The sequence below is a fragment of the Lolium rigidum genome, chromosome 4 (genome assembly GCF_022539505.1).
Source record: "Lolium rigidum isolate FL_2022 chromosome 4, APGP_CSIRO_Lrig_0.1, whole genome shotgun sequence".
Lineage (NCBI taxonomy): Eukaryota > Viridiplantae > Streptophyta > Magnoliopsida > Poales > Poaceae > Lolium > Lolium rigidum.
In genome coordinates, this window is record NC_061511.1 from 34,314,273 (window position 1) to 34,328,782 (window position 14,510).

Genomic DNA, 14,510 nt, shown 5'->3' on the forward strand with positions numbered 1-14,510 from the left:
CTAAGGACATACTTGTCCATATGCTACAGCGGAGCGTGTCTCTCTCCCATAAAGTGAATGCTAGGATCCATTTTATTCAAACAAAACAAAAAACAAAAACAAGCCGAACGCTCCAAGCAAAGTACATAAGATGTGACGGAATAAAAATATAGTTTCGGGGGAGGAACCTGATAATGTTGTCGATGAAGAAGGGGATGCCTTGGGCATCCCCAAGCTTAAACAGCTTGAGTCTTCTTAGAATATGCGGGGGTGAACCACGGGGCATCCCCAAGCTTAGAGCTTTCACTCTCCTTGATCATATTGCATCATACTCCTCTCTTGATCCTTGAAAACTTCCTCCACACCAAACTCGAAACAACTCATTAGAGGGTTAGTGCACAATAAAAATTAACATGTTCAGAGGTGACACAATCATTCTTAACACTTCTGGACATTGCATAAAGCTACTTTGGACATTAATGGATCAAAGAAATTCATCCAACATAGCAAAAGAGGCAATGCGAAATAAAAGGCAGAATCTGTCAAAACAGAACAGTCCGTAAAGATGGATTTTATTAGGCCACCAGACTTGCTCAAATGAAAATGCCCAAATTGAATGAAAGTTGCGTACATATCTGAGGATCATGCACGTAAATTGGCTTAATTTTACTGAGCTACCTACGGGGAGGTAGACCCAGTTCGTGACGACAAAGAAATGCAGAGCTAGCGCGATAATCCAAATCTAGTACTTACTTTACTATCAAAGACTTTACTTGGCACAACAAAACATAAAACTAAGATAAGGAGAGGTTGCTACAGTAGTAAACAACTTCCAAGACTCAAATATAAAACAAAAATACTGTAGTAAAAACATGGGTTGTCTCCCATAAGCGCTTTTCTTTAACGCCTTTACGGCTAGGCGCGAAAGTGTATACTCAAGTGTTATCGAGATGGAGCATTGATATCATAAGCTCCCCCATTTGCGGTGGTACTAGGGGATTTGTCAATTTTAGGCCTATAATAATATTTCTTTGGTTTAGGCACTTTAGAGGCATACATAAACTTTGCTCCTTTCCCACATAAGCTTTCTCTCTAAGTTTGTAAAGATGAAAAGGTTGAACCCAAGGTTCCATAGCTTTTCAAGTTCACCAATCCTATTAATTTGATTATCATGGTCAACACAAGTTCCTAGGACACTAATTCTTTCATCAATTCCTCCTAAGGTTTATCGCGTACCACCGTCCCGTGTGCACTCCGCCCTATGGCCCCTACTTCTTCTCCCCCTCGTGAGGATCCCTCCTCCGGGGTACCGTCGATTAGGCAACGACAGTTTCAATTTTAATTTCATTAACAGGCGGTGTTCCAAATAAACTCTCAATAATGCAACTAGCTTCTAAAGCGGGAGCACCTAGGAAGTTACCTCCCGCGAGACAATCAAGAACATATCTATTCCAGCTAGAGATACCAACATAAAAATTCCTGAGTAGGATAGTGGTGGAGTGTTTCTTAGTGCACCTATTATGGGCATCACTAATTCTATACCAAGCATCTTTTAAACATTCTCCCCCTTGTTGTTTGAACGTACGAACTTCAACTTCAGGATTACTCATTTTAGCAGTAGTAAATAAAGCAAACTAGATAAAGTAAATGCAAGTAAACTAATTTTTTTGTGTTTTTGATATAGCAAACAAGATAGTAAATAAAGTAAAACTAGCAACTAATTTTTTTGTGTTTTGATATAATGCAGCAAACAAAGTAGTAAATAAAATAAAGCAAGACAAAAACAAAGTAAAGAGATTGAGAAGTGGAGACTCCCCTTGCGGCGTGTCTTGATCTCCCCGGCAACGGTGCCGAAAAAGAGCTTGATGGCGTGTATTTCACACGTTCGTTGGGGAACCCCAAGAGGAAGGTATGATGCGCACAGCAGCAAGTTTTCCCTCGTAAAGAAACCAAGGTTTATCGAACCAGGAGGAGCCAAGAAGCACGTTGAAGGTTGATGGCGGCGGGATGTAGTGCGGCGCAACACCGGAGATTCCGGCGCCAACGTGGAACCTGCACAACACAACCAAAGTACTTTGCCCCAACGAAACAGATGAGGTTGTCAATCTCACCGGCTTGCTGTAACAAAGGATTAACCGTATTGTGTGGAAGATGATTGTTTGCAGAGAAAACAATGAAACAAGTATTGCAAGCAGATTTGTATTTCAGTATTAAAGAATGGACCGGGGTCCACAGTTCACTAGAGGTGTCTCTCCCATAAGATAAAAGCATGTTGGGTGAACAAATTACAGTCGGGCAATTGACAAATAGAGAGGGCATAACAATGCACATACATGTCATGATAAGTATAGTGAGATTTAATTGGGCATTACGACAAAGTACATAGACCGCCATCCAACCGCATCTATGCCTAAAAAGTCCACCTTCAGGTTATCGTCCGAACCCCTTCCAGTATTAAGTTGCAAAGCAACAGACAATTGCATTAAGTATGGTGCGTAATGTAATCAATAACTACATCCTCGGACATAGCATCAATGTTTTATCCCTAGTGGCAACAACACAACACAACCTTATAACTTTCTGTCACTGTCCCAGGTGTCAATGCAGGCATGAACCCACTATCGAGCATAAATACTCCCTCTTGGAGTTAAGAGCAAAAACTTGGCCAAAGCCTCTACTAATAACGGAGAGCATGCAAGATCATAAACAACACATATGTAATAACTTGATAATTAAATAACATGGTATTCTCTATCCATCGGATCCCGACAAACACAACATAGAGTATTACAGATAGATGATCTTGATCATGTTAGGCAGCTCACAATATCCAACAATGAAGCACAATGAGGAGAAGACAACCATCTAGCTACTGCTATGGACCCATAGTCCAGGGGTGAACTACTCACTCATCACTCCGGAGGTGACCATGGCGGTGTAGAATCCTCCGGGAGATGAATCCCCTCTCCGGCAGGGTGCCGGAGGAGATCTCCAGAATCCCCCGAGATGGGATTGGCGGCAGCGGCGTCTCCGGGAAGGTTTTCCGTATCGTGGTTTTTCGCATCGGGGTTTCGCGACGGAGGCTTTAAGTAGGCGGAAGGGCGGAGTCGGAGGGTCGACGAGGGGCCCACACCATAGGGCGGCGCGGGCCCCTCCTTGGCCGCGCCGCCTTGTGGTCCGGCCACCTCGTGGCCCCACTTCGTATGCTCTTCGGTCTTCCGGAAGGTTCGTGGCAAAATAGGCCCTCGGGTCTTGATTTCGTCCAATTCCGAGAATATTTCGTTACTAGGATTTCCGAAACCAAAAACAGCGAGAAAACAAGCAACCGGCACTTCGGCATCTTGTTAATAGGTTAGTTCCAGAAAATGCACGAATATGACATAAAGTGTGCATAAAACATGTAGGTATCATCAATAATATGGCATAGAACATAAGAAATAATCGATACGTCGGAGACGTATCAGGTACCCATTGATGAAGCACACTGTCAAGAAGGCTTACAAGCTTAAGCCAGCCTCTTCTGCTGCACCTGCACCTGACTCCTTCATGGGTGATGCTCGTTCTAGTGGTTTTGCTCCTCGCCGCCATCCCGACCTCCCGGCTATGAAGAAACAAGTGAGTAGGCTTAGTTGGTTTCGCGTCACATCCTTTGCATGAACATTGAGATCCATAAGGAGAACTATGCGGCCAGCCGAGAGCGTTCGAGATTAAGCATACTCGAGCGGTTATTCCGCACAAGCTCGGTGGTGAGCAAGGACCCCGCCTCAGCCTCCGGCTCACCCGAGTTACGGTGGGTGGCATTCTGCACAGGTTCCGTGGAGTGATCTTGATGATTGCATTCAAAGGTCCAACCTCACTCGCCGCTCTCCGGATGCCCCTGACACTGAAGATGAAGATGAGGAAGCGGCGTTCCGGTCCGATGACGAAGATGCCTCCGAGTGATCCCCATGGGGCGAGTAGCATCGCGCTTGTCCCCTTTTTGGCGTCTCGATGCCAAAGGGGGAGAAGTGTTCTATTAGGACTCTCGGGGATTTGCATGGTTTGGGCACAAGCATATGCGTTTATCTTTCTTCTATTGCTTGTGTTCCTCTTATTTGAACTATTTGGTTTGCTTGTGTTCCGTTTAAAACTATGTGCTATGTGGTGTGAGACATTGTTATGGTTTTCGGATTTCTATATGTTGAGATCAAGGCTATTATATTATGTGTGATGCTATATCTCCGTATTATATATCTACACATGGGTATGATTTCTAGCATCCTATCTCAACTTCATATATGTCTATGTCTCTTGTTAGAGCTCATGTTGGATACCTCTTGTGTTGAGGCACCTCGCTCCTATGTGTTGTGTATTTGTATTCAAATGCAAATTACTTATATGCACACATGTAGGGGGAGTGCCTCTATGTTTTGCCATCATGCTTGTCTCTATAGTGATTCTCTTGCAAATCCGTATATTGTCATCAAACACCAAAAAGGGGAGACCGAAAGAACATCTCTCATATTATGTTTTGTGTGTTTGATGTCAATGTATGTGATACACTAATGTTTGTTTAAGTGGTACAGGGATTATATAGATACATTTTTATGTGTGTTGGATGTGGTCAGTTCTGTCAAAAGAAGCGAAAAAAGATCATCGGGCCGGATAATCCGGGCCGGATATTTCCAAAATATCCGGCCCCTGGTTTCGGCTAAGGTCTTGAGGATTTGTGGCTCAGTATGCTTCTGGATAGGGGCCGGACATTTGCCCGGATATTGTCCCGGTTTTGTCCCAAGGCCGGATTATCCGGGCCGGACATTTCCGAAATATCCGGCCCCCTCGAAAATGGCTAAGGACCTGAAGAAAAGCAAGTCTGGATAGAGGCCGGACATTTGGTCGGACATTCTCTCGGTTTTGTACCTGAGGCCGGATTATCCGGCCCTTACTTAGGCCGGAATATCCGGCCCCCCGGAAGCCCCAATGGCTGGATTTTGGGGAGGGGTATTTATACCCCTCTTCTTCTTCCTTCCTCCTTTGCTCAATCATTGCACAAGAAATCTGCCAAGCTTCACCTCCATTAGAGCAACCTCAAGAAACACAAGATTTGCAAGATCTCCTTCCTCCCCCAACCAAAGCTCTTGATCTTTGGAGATTCGAAGGAGAAGACACCGATCTACATCCTCACCGAAGCGATTTACATTTCCCCCTCATTTGTTTGAGGGCCCTCTTGCTAGTGTTCCTTTTGGTTCCCTAGTTGATTGTTGTTGATGTGTTTGTTGTTGTTGATTGTTGTATTGTTACAGATTTGGGAGCCTCCAATTCGGTTGTGGATGTGTGCCCCAAGAACCTTGTAAAGTCCCGGTTTCCGCCTCGAGGAAATCCCTTAGTGGAAGTGGGCTAGGCCTTCGTGGCGTTGCCCATAGGAGATCTGAGTGAAGCCTTCGTGGCTGTTGGTTTGGCTTTCGTAGCAACCACACTCCTCCAAACGTAGACGTACCTTCTTGCAAAGGAAGGGAACTACGGGAATCATCTCCGTGTCTCCGCGTGCTCCACTCTCGGTTACCTCTATCCTATTCTATCTCCTATATATTGCGTAGCTATATCTTGCTAGATTGGTTACCTTGTCATATAGGTAAATTCACTTAGTTGCATATCTAGAGAATTTACCTTTGTGTCAAGCCTAAATTGAAAAAGAACTAAAAATTGGTTAGCACCTATTCACCCCCCCTCTAGGTGCGGCATACGATCCTTTCAGCCTACCGCTCACAACAATCCCTCCCACCCAGTGCAACAACGCCGAATCTTGCTCGCTGCAAAGCCAACGACCACGATTCTAACTAGAATTAGTCGATTCCACTTTTACAGTGGCAAGCAACACATATCATTAGCAACAAAAAATACCACCACCGGTGGGAGAAGAGGGTAGGGCAATATAATGGCGATATGGAATGATTTGGGGTCATCACAAAGCTACAAAGGATTTGCTCGTTTGCAATGGGAGGGATGAGGATTGTGCGAGAGAAATGAAAGTGATAGGAGAAGAGATAAGATTTGGGGGTGGGCCCCATTCATGTTGCTCCACTTCTCATCGCCACAAGATCGACGGATGTCACGCGGGTGATCCCCCGCCTGAATACTAGAGTTTTCCATAAACCGGGCCAAAAATCAGAATTTTTCGACAGGTTAGCCCCAACTCTGTTGCGCATTATCCCCGCTTTCTGACGCTTTTGTGTGTGGACCCGACACTAGCGCGCCGCTATCTTCCGCAACAAAATGCTCTCCCGAGTAGCAAAAAAATACTATTGCAGCAAATCATCACAACATTCTTTCTAAAGAGATGTTACAACCATTAAAAAATCAAAATATTTAAAAAATGTAGGGCAAATATTTTTTGCAATGTTGTTTCTTAGACTATTAAGAAACAATCATAAAAATCCCAATATTTTGAAACTATGCCAAATAGTTTTGCATCATTTCAAAATCATAATGCAACAAAAAATGTGTAGCATTACACTAAAAGGTTAACAACAACCATGCAATAGAAGCAAATTTGGTGTATGTTCACTACATATTTTTTGTACTTTTACAACAACAAAGCACCTATGTAACATTGCAGCAAAATGCTCACAAAAATACCTAAGAACTATCAAGTCAAAGTTGTTGTATGATCACAACATAATTTCCGTGCTATTACATTAAAAAAAAACAAGCACATAGCATTACAACATAACTTAGTAAAAGATCCAATAGTCACCTAGTGTAAAAATTATTTTGAAGCATATTACATTTCCATTTACAACGATAAGCATCACCGTTTTCAGCAAAAAAAAAACTACAATGATTTCAACATTCGAAAAATCCCATAGGAAATTTTGTTGCAACTTACATCTCTCAACATAAGTACCGGATCATCACCGCGAGCCACAACTTGTAGTAGTGGTGGTGGGACTTGCAACATTGGAGAACATTGTTGGAGCATACTGACCACTAATTGTACTTACGAGGATCCACTTTTGGAGCAATTGGGTCTAACTTATGCCACAACAGTGCATGGCATGGTGTCGTACGAGAGAGAAATGGAGATACATGCTTTGCCATGAGTGGGTGCAAAAGGAGGGAGAGCATAGCCTAGTTAGATGAAATTTGAGGGTTGAGGCCGCTTCAAGGCAACAAGTTTGTGTTGTGGTTAAGTGGACAGACAACAAGACATCAGGTAATAAAATAACTACAACTCCCTGAGACCACAGAGACTTCTGTTTGATGACACATCAATGAGAAAGAGATCGGGAGGCCTGAGGCGCAAGAACGAGGGAACACGTCATGTGGGAAGGAAGTAGTTGATTTACGACACATGATTGTCACCCGCATCGCTACTTTTACGCCCCACAATTGAATTACATTTGCACAATTAAGAAGTGATGTTGCACCCCTAAAATTTGAAGTCTGCACAAAAAGTTCAATTGAAACAAATACTCTATCAATTCACTAATGTAAGAACTTTTACCTTCTTTGAAAATGCATGTATCTAGATGCGCTTCCGTGGGTAGGTTCACTCATTTTGATCCATATCTAGTCCACTTTAAAATATTTAAAGGGCCTTACATTAGTGAACATAGGGAGTGCAAAATAATAAGTAAAAAATTATAAATTGCAACTACAAAAAAATGAAAGTGTATTTTCCCACATGAAAATGAAGTGCGGTCTATCCATTATGTGCTAATATAATGCTGAAATATGGTCATGTGCTAGAAATTTCCACACAAAAAGAAATTATTTAGTCATTAGTTTGGGGATCATATGTTTATTATCCGCATAATCATACATAAACAGACAACGTCTATTATAATGTGTTCCTAGTATAAGCATAGAATGTTGTTTCAAGGTTGAAATATACATTGTCCAACTCCCAAGTGTGACACCCTTCACCGGACATGTGATGCCGCTTAGGAATATACTGGACTTAAAGCACAAATATCCAACTTCGGGCTCAATGGGTGTAATCTTTTGAGAACTTGGGCCCAAGTTTGGTTTTTCGATGTTCCTGTGACCTAACAAAACACAAACAAAGAGAAAAGTCCATTTGTTTACCCCTTTCATAGTCGTTGGAAGGAGTAGATGACCCAAACCCACACAGATCAGGGTTTCGCCCGAGGCGGCGCTTTGGAGCATTAGAAACACCCAAATCTGCACGTCTTCCTAGTATAATCATATAGCATATTGTTTCAGTGTTGAAATATACAACGTAAAACTCCCAAGTGTGACCCTCTTTATCAGACATGCGCTATCGCTTAGAAAGATACCGCCTTAAAGCACAAATTTCCCACTTTGGGCCCAACGAGCATAATCTTGTGAGAACTTGGGCCCAAGTTTGGTTTCCCGTGTTCCTGTGACCTAAGAAAACACAAACAAATAGAAAATTCCATTGGTATGCCCCTTTCAAATGACAACACGGGCCCACACGGGTTGAGACTTGAGACTGGTTGGAAAGCATTTGGTCATGTCATATTTACTCGTTCTATGTCGTTGTGTTATCACTATTATTTACTCTGTAAATATTTTTTCGGAAATATAATCCTCTTTGCATGTGTATTGTATGTATATATAAATTAATAACTATTAGAGTATGAATCCGCCTCCCTTACTAAGTTTTCATCCAACATAATTTGCATTCCAATCCGCATCCGTGATCCGTCTCCGAATCTGATAAATATTTATCTTTGTTCTCCCATTTCGAGGTTAATGCAACGACACGCGCAGATCTCAAATGGGTTCTAAGAAAGATATAAAATACAAATGGAAATAAACACGATAGAAGCAAAATTCAAGAAAAATAGAAATGGTAAGAAACACAATAAGATCAAAATCCATTCCGTTTACACCCATAGAGTCAACAATGGTTTCCAAAAGAAAACAGGGGATGGGGATCCGAGTATATTTACAGGGACCAAGACGCAAATAGAGCAAAATCTTCTTCTTACACATCTCTCCCCCTCTTTCCGCGTCACCGCCCGTGCGTGTACTCCTTCCTCACTCGTCCTCCTGCTTCTCGCCCGCATCGCGATCACCTCACCTCCATCTCGCCGGAGATCACGAGAGCCGCCGCCCGTCCCCCCCGCCCGCGATGGACGCCTCCTACCGCCGCTCCGGCGCCGGGGGAGGCGGCGGCGGCTCCGCCCCCCGCACCGTCGAGGACATCTACAAGGACTACCGCGGCCGCCGCTCCGCCATCCTCCGCGCCCTCACCAACGGTAAGCGCCGCCCCCTCCCTCCCCGCCGCCTAAACCCCAAACCCTAGCCCTAACCCTCCCTTCCCCCCCTGTGCTCCGCAGACGTCGAGGAGTTCTACGGGCAGTGCGATCCAGGTGAGTCCCCGTCGCGATCTCTCCCCCCAAGCACTACAGTTTCGTTTCGATTGGCCGCCTCAGACAGATCGCGATGTGGCTTTTGTCCCGGCAGATAAGGAGAACCTCTGCCTGTACGGCTACGCCAACGAGGCGTGGGAGGTGGCGCTGCCGGCGGAGGAGGTGCCCACCGAGCTGCCGGAGCCGGCCCTCGGGATCAACTTCGCCCGCGACGGGATGAAGCGCACCGACTGGCTCGCGCTCGTCGCCGTCCACTCCGACTCATGGCTCGTCTCCGTCGCCTTCTACTATGCCGCGCGCCTCACCCGCAGCGACAGGTATGCGGCGTTCCCCTCTGTTACTTTGAATTTCAGCGATGCTTTTACTGCAGTACCAGCGTAACGCATTCATGTTAAGCTTCTTAAATCCTTGCAGTTCAGAAAAAATATTATCATCTCATAGATGCAAGTTGTTTCCTTTTGGTGTCATGCATAGACAAGGGGATCTGTGGGCATTCATGTTAAGATTCTTAGTAAATCCAGGCCATATAGGATTCTATTATTAGCTCATAGAGGCAAGTTGTTACTTGTCGGTGTCTTGTATAGACAAGGGTATATATGGTTGATGTCGGAAGTTATGTGCTATTGACGTGCATCTGAAGGGTGATCTGCGGGCTTGTTTCGATTTATTACGTACAACTATGATACTAAATATTTCTCTAAATGGGGAACTTTCGGGTCTTTCTTAGTGGCTATTCTGTGATCTCATGGAGAAGGAGATCTAACCCAGTCTATCATGGTTGTCTCTTGTGTACATGCTCCATCAAGTAATGAAAATAAATAGCTAAGTGGAGAAAGATTAAGGTTATTAACTCATGAGTAGTAACTTCATTGAAATGAGGTGAATCTATTCGTTTTTCTATGTTTGTAGTTGCGATATGAAATTCCAACCATGCCTAATATCCTCATGGATTTCGGTCTTGTGCCTAAGGCTATCGCGTATAGTCTGTACTGTCCTAACTGGCCCTGGGCAGATGGAGGATGATGCGGTGTATGAGCTCAGAAAGTTATATTTTTTAGGAACACATCCATGTTTTTGGTCTGTCCCTTTATGTTTGGTCCTGTGTTAACTTTCAAAGATGTATGTAAAGAATAAACATTTCTTCTTAAGCCAATAATAATATTGACATCATATGTTCTTTCTTGTGTGAAGAAGGATAGTTCTGTTTCCTACTGTGGAAGAGGTGTCTCACCAAATGTCTCCATAAAATGTCAATGTTGATGTGATGCCCCACAGATGCCTCATTGTTCCTGGTTAAGCCAAGTTTTAGGTTCTACCTCGTGTTTCCCACAGAGATGTATTTTTCTCTTGTGTAAAATTTGCAGAACTTCCAAAAACACACCATCCTGAAAATCTTATTGAAACATATTCTTTACATAAGAAGATATCATGTGGGAAAGTTCTTAGATTTAAGGTTGGGCCATTATATGCAACAATATTACAGGTGTGCAAAAAAGGTTTGCACGGTTTAGGCTAGTTCAATTTTTGTACTAGTTTGAAAGTGAACTGAAACTCTGAAAGGAGTTGAACTAGGTTGCTACCGGCTAGTTTGCATGATCTGGTGTTTTGCACACCCTTAAACAAAATACTAACGCACCTGGTCAACTTGTTAGCCTCTTGGCCTTGCACCTTCCTATAAGAGAGGCTCGACCAAGGTTGCAACCGGCTGGAGTTGGATCTAGAGGATTACATGTGGGCTGGTTTTGTCATTATGGGTGCATGTAACGTTTAAGTCTTAAATCTGGAGAAATGTGGTATGGAAGCTTCTTGAATCTACAGCTATGTGAAAGAACTTAGATCTGAAGTTTTGTGGTAGTTTGTACAAAATACCCGTAGTTTTGCATAATAGTCTCGTCTTTTTGTTAGCCTGTTTCTTCTGTGAGAAACTTTTCCAAATTTATGATCCTTTAGATACACTGTACTAAAGTTTTCTTATCTATGCTCTTTTTTCCATTCTTCGTGTTCTTACCCTGATCGAAGAAAAGCTTGAACTGAAGGGACTAGCATTATGGGACTAACAATTGCAGTTGCTTTTGGTATCCCATAATTGCTCGTTATTTTAGCACCTTTTTTCATTAGGTCTTCCCAGTGTTAATTAAATCCCGTAGTGCTAGCCTTTTCCCTCGAAATTGTATTTCCCTTTCTTTTATGCTTTGTCAATTTTGGTTTAAATTATGTTCTGCAAACATTTATTGTTTCTGCAGTAGAGATATCTCTAAATTTATTGGGACCGATAGTTTACTGTGTTCTGTTGAGCTAACCAATTCTATTTGTGTCAACTGTCCTATTAATCTGTATGGCTTGTTATCATATTAAACCTTGACCAGCTTGTCAATTAGATATAGATGGTTTTTTTTTTTTAACTCAGTTATGGATTAAACACTAAATATTTCTTCATCCCTCCCTGATAAAAACATATTCGGCTGAACGTCATTGTACTTTTTTGCTACAGAAAAATATAGCGTGGCATGAGATCTCTACAGCAACTGCATTCATTTGTTTTGCATGATAAATGCCTCACGTGAATAAGCTGTATTAAACTGTGGAGACTATATTTTATAGATCGATCGGTGATGTACCATTAGTAGCTCAGCAACTAAAAACCTCTTGTATGCTAGTATATGATGACAAGTAAATCTGTATTTCTTCATGTGGCATCACCATACATAGTAGTACTGCCCTTTGTCAAAGGATGCCACAAAGGAATCTATACCGGATTTTCTGATAGAGTCTGAGATTTGCGAGAACTTGTTGAATATTTTGGTTTGGATTTGAAGAACAGAAGGACTAGCACACAAGCTAAGGAAAAACAGTTAGGGGTGGGAATCAGTTGGTCTAGGTTTGTTTCTTATGGGGAGTGAAACTTTGTTGTTTTTACCCATCTTTTTCACTTCGAAACTCAAAGTAATTGGCTGTTTTAAATGTTTCTTTAGAGCTTCTAGCTTGGAATTTCTTGGTGGGGATCTGAGTCTTTATTTAAGCAATAATTATTTTCCTGATCATATTGGTATCTAAGTAGCTACACAATTATAAGCAGCCTTGGCTTGATCCCTCCTTTGTGTTTTTTGTGGCATGTGCTTGCACAACTAGATCATGCGTTGGCCCAGTCCAACTATAGAGGTCATACAGTTTATCAGGATAATATATGTAGTCGTGAATCAGTTTGACAATGGTCTAATTACCACTGCGGATGCAAATACAAAAGAACCCTTTTATAGCATTTCCTATTGTTGCAAAGAGTAAGTTGTCATGATGTTATCTTACTTTCACTTGGCAATCCGACAGGAAGCGTTTATTTGGCATGATGAATGATTTGGCAACCGTTTATGAAGTCATCTCAGAGATGAGACAATCGAAGGAGAGGGATAGATCGGTTGGTATTGACAACAGCGGTAGACACAAGCTGCCAGCCAAGGTAAAATAAATTCTTTGCTGTTGACCTCCACGGCTCCTCCCTTCTCTTATGTGTGATTGCATTCTGTCTCCTCAGCATGCACGTGAGGCGCCGCCGCCACCACGTGTGGAAAATAACGCCAGGGAGGCTGATGAAGGCTACGATGAAGATGACGGCGACCACAGCGAGACTCTTTGCGGGACATGCGGTGGGATATACAGTGCGGAGGAATTCTGGATCGGGTGCGACGTTTGCGAGAGGTGGTACCATGGCAAGTGTGTGAAGATAACTCCTGCCAAGGCGGAGAGCATAAAGCAGTACAAATGCCCGAGCTGCAGCTCAAAGAGACCTAGGCAGCAGTAGCCCTCCACCGGGGAGGCTGGCCCCCATGGATGGGGGACCTTGAAGCAGCAGCGGTTGAGACTTAGACTCCTTGTGCAAGGCTAACTACTGCAGTCTTGCTATGTTTACTGTACTTTCGTTCAGGTTTACAAATGGTGATGATGCTAATGCATGTGAGGAAAGATCGCACACATTTTCATAGCCTTCTAACGTTGTCCTGAAGAGGAGTTAAAGGTGTATGTTGCTGGGAAAGGATAGTAGAATGACGAAAATATGTGTAACTTTTCGCGGAAAGTTCAGTCTTCCAATAATCGGAGAGGTTTATTTATGATATTCTATGTTAATATATGTATTGGTCCTTTCAGCTGTAATGTGGAATCTGTGGTGAAATAGCAAATTTGGTTAGCTTGAAAAAACTGCAATACTCACAATTAATCTTTAGATCTAGTCTGTAGAAGTATGAATCAACATCTACAATGCCAAATTAGTTCGGTTAGTTTCATCATAAAATGTACTTCTAAATTATATGCTATATTTGATGTTGTAGATATCTGTATTTTTTTATGTAGGCTTGGTAAAACTTAAAGTTTCGTTCAAGGCAAGCCTAGAACTTCAGTCATTTGCAACAGAGGGACTAGTTGGCTTACTGGCTTTAGGAGAGTCTGTTTAAAGTATAACTGTTAGCAAACTTCTAAAATTAACCGCATTTTGAATGAGTAGTTTCACTTTGCTTTTATTATGGTTTATATATAGAAAATATGTTTACACAGTTTGATGTTAGCTTCAGGGAGGACAAGTAAAACCTGGATTTTTAGAATATAAGGTTTTGTCAAACACATGAACTTATAAGTATCCAGCCAAAGAATAAACACCATTATGTAAAATGAAGGACTGTCTGTCGAAACTCAGCTGTCTGAAGGCCTTTGTCTCAGGGAATCAAGCTCCTGATATGCTTGTTCAGGTAGAGGAATTCCGAAGAGATGTGCCAGCTGATATAGCCCCGTGCAAGCAAGCATGGTGTGCAAAGAAACATCTGTGTCAAGGGCATACGAGTACAGTCTCGCAAAATCAGTTGCTAACCGAGACTCAATCCAGAAACCTATCCAAAAGAGAACTGCGGTTCCATTGCCTGGAGAACATTTCGATGCACCACAGAAAGAGGTAAGAAGAGAGCAAATATCTAGCCACCAGAAAATCATAATCTTGCAAGTTACTTGCGGAACTGAATTTCGATAGTAAGCCTGCCAAACCAATAAACCATACTAACCCAGGGGTATCAAAAATAAGGCATCATTCTGTAACTCCAAACTGATAACTCACAACCCCCCTCTAGCTTTTGGTCTGCAAACAAAATCTCATGACCCTAATCTTATTTTTTTGTCCAAGAGGCAGGGCCTCCTTACACGATCAACTTG

The 14,510-nt window shown here is 42.7% G+C and overlaps 1 protein-coding gene across 1 annotated transcript; it reads left to right on the plus strand.

Annotated features, from left to right (window-relative positions):
• The first annotated feature begins 9,064 nt into the window (after positions 1 to 9,064).
• On the plus strand, positions 9,065 to 13,466 carry LOC124708417 (PHD finger protein ALFIN-LIKE 1-like). The gene is made up of 5 exons (XM_047240094.1): positions 9,065 to 9,206; positions 9,288 to 9,320; positions 9,415 to 9,637; positions 12,645 to 12,774; positions 12,850 to 13,466. The coding sequence occupies exons 1-5, from the start codon at positions 9,080 to 9,082 to the stop codon at positions 13,114 to 13,116; spliced, it is 780 nt and encodes a 259-aa protein (XP_047096050.1). The 5' UTR covers positions 9,065 to 9,079; the 3' UTR covers positions 13,117 to 13,466.
• The last annotated feature ends 1,044 nt before the right edge of the window (positions 13,467 to 14,510 follow it).

Excerpts from the sequence above, each read along its gene's own strand:
- LOC124708417 (XM_047240094.1), top strand. The coding sequence starts at position 9,080 with ATGGACGCCTCCTACCGCCGCTCCGGCGCCGGGGGAGGCGGCGGCGGC. Across the intron at positions 9,207-9,287 it reads CCTCCGCGCCCTCACCAACG|ACGTCGAGGAGTTCTACGGG; the intron begins GTAAGCGCCGCC and ends TGTGCTCCGCAG. Across the intron at positions 9,638-12,644 it reads CGCCTCACCCGCAGCGACAG|GAAGCGTTTATTTGGCATGA; the intron begins GTATGCGGCGTT and ends GCAATCCGACAG.